This window comes from Pezoporus wallicus, unplaced genomic scaffold (genome assembly GCF_028554395.1).
Source record: "Pezoporus wallicus isolate ANWC-B61680 ecotype Strahan unplaced genomic scaffold, APGP_CSIRO_Pwel_v1 contig_9772, whole genome shotgun sequence".
NCBI classification, from domain to species: domain Eukaryota; kingdom Metazoa; phylum Chordata; class Aves; order Psittaciformes; family Psittacidae; genus Pezoporus; species Pezoporus wallicus.
Window position 1 is genome coordinate 1 of NW_026637538.1, and position 3,377 is coordinate 3,377.

At 65.7% G+C, this 3,377-nt stretch overlaps 1 protein-coding gene across 1 annotated transcript; it reads right to left on the reverse strand.

Annotated features, from left to right (window-relative positions):
• Positions 1–5: 5 nt before the first annotated feature.
• On the reverse strand, positions 6–2,861 carry LOC130597465 (collagen alpha-1(II) chain-like; the record flags this gene model as incomplete). The annotated part of the gene is made up of 4 exons (XM_057406018.1): positions 2,729–2,861; positions 919–1,119; positions 233–249; positions 6–35 (listed from the first exon to the last, which is right to left on the reverse strand). Coding segments are annotated over exons 1-4 (333 nt in total), but the record flags the coding sequence as incomplete, so codon positions are not given.
• Positions 2,862–3,377: the final 516 nt, after the last annotated feature.

The following is a 3,377-nucleotide window of genomic DNA, read 5'->3' on the forward strand; positions in this document are numbered from 1 at the left end:
ACATCTTTAATGTCACCGGGTTCACCCTTCTGCCCCTATAATGCAGAGCATGGCATGAGCCAAGGAGCCCCCCAAATGTACCCCCCCAAGTGGCACCCCCCAAGAGGTGACAACTCCAGGGCCACTCGCCCCATGCTCAGGGCTCCTGCTTTGAACCCCCCCACCCCCACCCCATTTTGGGCGAAAATCACAGGATATTGGGACCAGGGTAGGGGATGGACCCCAACCTCACCTTGGGGCCAGGTTGCCCTGTTGGGAAACAAAGAAATAAAGAGGAATTAGAAGGGGAATGGGCTTGGGGCGGGGGGACACGACACAAAAGGCACAACCCGGGGGGGGGGGGGGGGGGAGTGATGCTCCTGGGGGGCTGTGGGGCAAAACCGGGGGGCACAGGAGCAGAGGGGCTCCCCCGAAGCGGGGCGGTGGGGAAGGGGGGGGGGGGGGGCAAAGCAGGGGTCAACATGCAGGGGAGGGGCTGCACTGTCTGGGGGCTTTTCCATCGTTCCAGGTGGATTATCCCAATGTGGGGGATGGAAACGTCCCTTTTGGCACGGGATGTCCGGGGAGATGGGGGGGGGGTCCACGGCTGCGGCGTCCCCCCATCATCCCCCCCTGCGCCCCAAACCCATCTGCTTCCAACGGGTTCAAATCCATTCGAAGGCAGATAACCCCCCCAAATCCGTGTTAAAACACCCCAAATCCATATCAACCACCTCAAATCCTTACAAACCGTTCCGAAACCACCCAAAAGCCACCCCCAAAATCACACAAAGCGCCCCCAAAATCGCACAAACCACCCCAAACCCCTCCAGCTTTTGCCAAGTTGCCTTTCGCGGGGCTCCGCATGGATGCTCCCGGCGCCCATCCATGCCCGGTAATTTATTTATCAAGGAAAAGAGGGAATAAATAAATTACAACCGCTGGGCTGCTCAGCGGGACATATGGGGCAGCACTCTCCGAAGGGGATTTCGGGGCTGGGGCAGTCCCGCAGCTCCTCGCAGATGATGTCGTCGCAGAGGACGGTCCCCGTGTCGCACACGCAGATACGGCACGGCTCCGGCTTCCACACGTCCTTATCGCTATAGGTCTGCCCGTCCTGCAGGCAGCTGCCTGCTTCGGCTGCGGGGACAAGGTTTTGGGGGGGGGGGGGGGGGGGGGGGGGGGGGCTGCGGGCTAAACCGTGCGGGCATCATCCCCCCTGCGGGGGTCGGCGAGGGTGGCAATGGGACCGCGGGCACCGCGGGCTGGAGGTGGTGGTGCTGCTGTGGGGCGATATCCCACCCCCTTCCCCAGCACCCCGTGGTATGGGGGGGAAGAGGATCCTGGAGCGGCTCAGAGAGGGGGTTCCAGCCTGAAGCGGGGGGGGGAGGCCGTGTCCTGGGGGCGTCGGTGCAGCCCCACAGCCCCTGAACCTCCAGTGGGACACGGGCAGCAGCTCCGTTGGCTCCCCGGGGCTGGGGGCCCCAAGCTGGACCATGGGATGTGTCCCAGCGTCCCCAGGAGCGCCCAGATGTGCCCCAGGCTGTGCCCCAATGTCCCCGGGAGGTGCCCCACGCTGCACCCCAGCGTCTCCAGAGGTGCCCCAGGGTCCCTGGGATGAGTCCTGGTGCCCCTGGAGTCCTCAGGGACCTTGGGATGCGCTGCAGTGGCCCCAGAAGGTGGCCCCAGGATCTCCGCGAGATTCCCGGTGTCCCCAGGGACCGCAGCTTGGTCCCCAGTGTCCCCACGCTGGTCCCCAGGATGCATCTCAGTATCCCCAGGGCTGGACCTCAGTGTCCCCCGGCTGGACCCCCTGTCCCCAACTGGACCCCCTTGTCTCCGTCTGGACCCCTCCTGTCCCCAAGCTGCACCTCATTGTCCCACCTGTACCCCATGGTCCCAGTGCTGTACCCCCAGTCCCCGCCTGTCCCCCAGTGTCCCCCACTGCTCCTTCCCATCCCTGACTGTCCCTCCCCACTATCCTTAAACTTTCCCCACTCACCCCACACCCCTCTATATCCCCAATGTCCCCATACTGTCCCCCACTTTCCTTGCACTGTCCCTTAGTACCCCACACTGTCCTTCCCTGCCCCACACTGTCCCCCAGTCTCTCCCCCCCCATCCCAGTCTGTCCCCTTCCAACTACCCTGAAACTCTCTGCATCCATCCCACACTTCCCCCTGCCCCATAGTCCCCTCTATCCCTCGCTGTCCCTCAGTGTCCCCACACTGCCCCCCACTTTCCCTGCGTGTTCCCCCCATTCCAATCCGTCCCCTCCCTCTACCCTGAAACCTTCCCCATCCATCCCACGCTGTCTCACCCCTATCCCTCCCTGTCTCCCTTCTATCCCTCCCTGTCTCCCGGTGTCCCCAGGCTATCACCACTTCCCTTGTGTGTCCCCCCCATCCCAGTCTGTCCCCTTCCAACTACCCTGAAACTTTCCACATCCATCCCACACTGTCCCCCTCTACCCCACACTGTCCCCCTCTACCCCACACTGTCCCCCTCTATCCCACACTGTCCCCCTCTATCCCAAACTGTTCCCATCCATCCCACACTGTCCCCCTCTATCCCAAACTGTTCCCATCCATCCCACACTGTCCCCCTCTATCCCACACCATTCCCATCCATCCCACACCGTTCCCCGTGTCCGCGCCGCCCCCCGGCTCCCCCATTCCCCATCCCGGAGTGGGGGGGGGTAGGACGGTGTCGGGGCCGGGGGGGGGGGGGGGGATCGATCGCTACTCACGGAGGTCTCGGTCCTGCGCGGCGACAACGGCGAGGAGGAGGATGGCGAGGGCGGCGGCGAGGCGGAGCGGGCGGCGGCCGGGCATGGCGAGGCGGCGGCGCCCCTCACCGTGCGTCGGGCCGAGCAGTGCCCGCACCGCCCCACCGCCGCGTATATGTCCCGGCGCGGCCCCCCGGGCCCGTGTAACCCGAGCCGGGCCCGGCCCCCCCGGCCCTCCTCCGGGACGGCACCGGCGGCCAGGGAGGGAGGGAGGGAGGGAGAGGGGAGGGAGGGACCGGGGGGGGGGGGGGACGACGACGACACGGACGGGGATGGGTCCCCCCCAAAACTCACAGAGCCCGGCACGGCCCCGGCCCCGCGAGCTGCGGGAGTCGGGGTGCGATGGGGGGGGGAGATCCTCCCGTTACAACCTGGGGGCTCCGGGGGGTGAGACCCCCCCAGTTCCATCCCATCCAGTGGTGAGACCCCCCCCCATTCCATCCCATCCAGGGGTGAGACCCCCCCAGTTCCATCCCATCCAGTGGTGAGTGAGACCCCCCCCCCATTCCACATCCAGTGGTGAGACCCCCCCCATTCCATCCCATCCAGTGGTGAGACCCCCCCCCCATTCCATCCCATCCAGTGGTGAGACCCCCCCCCCATTCCATCC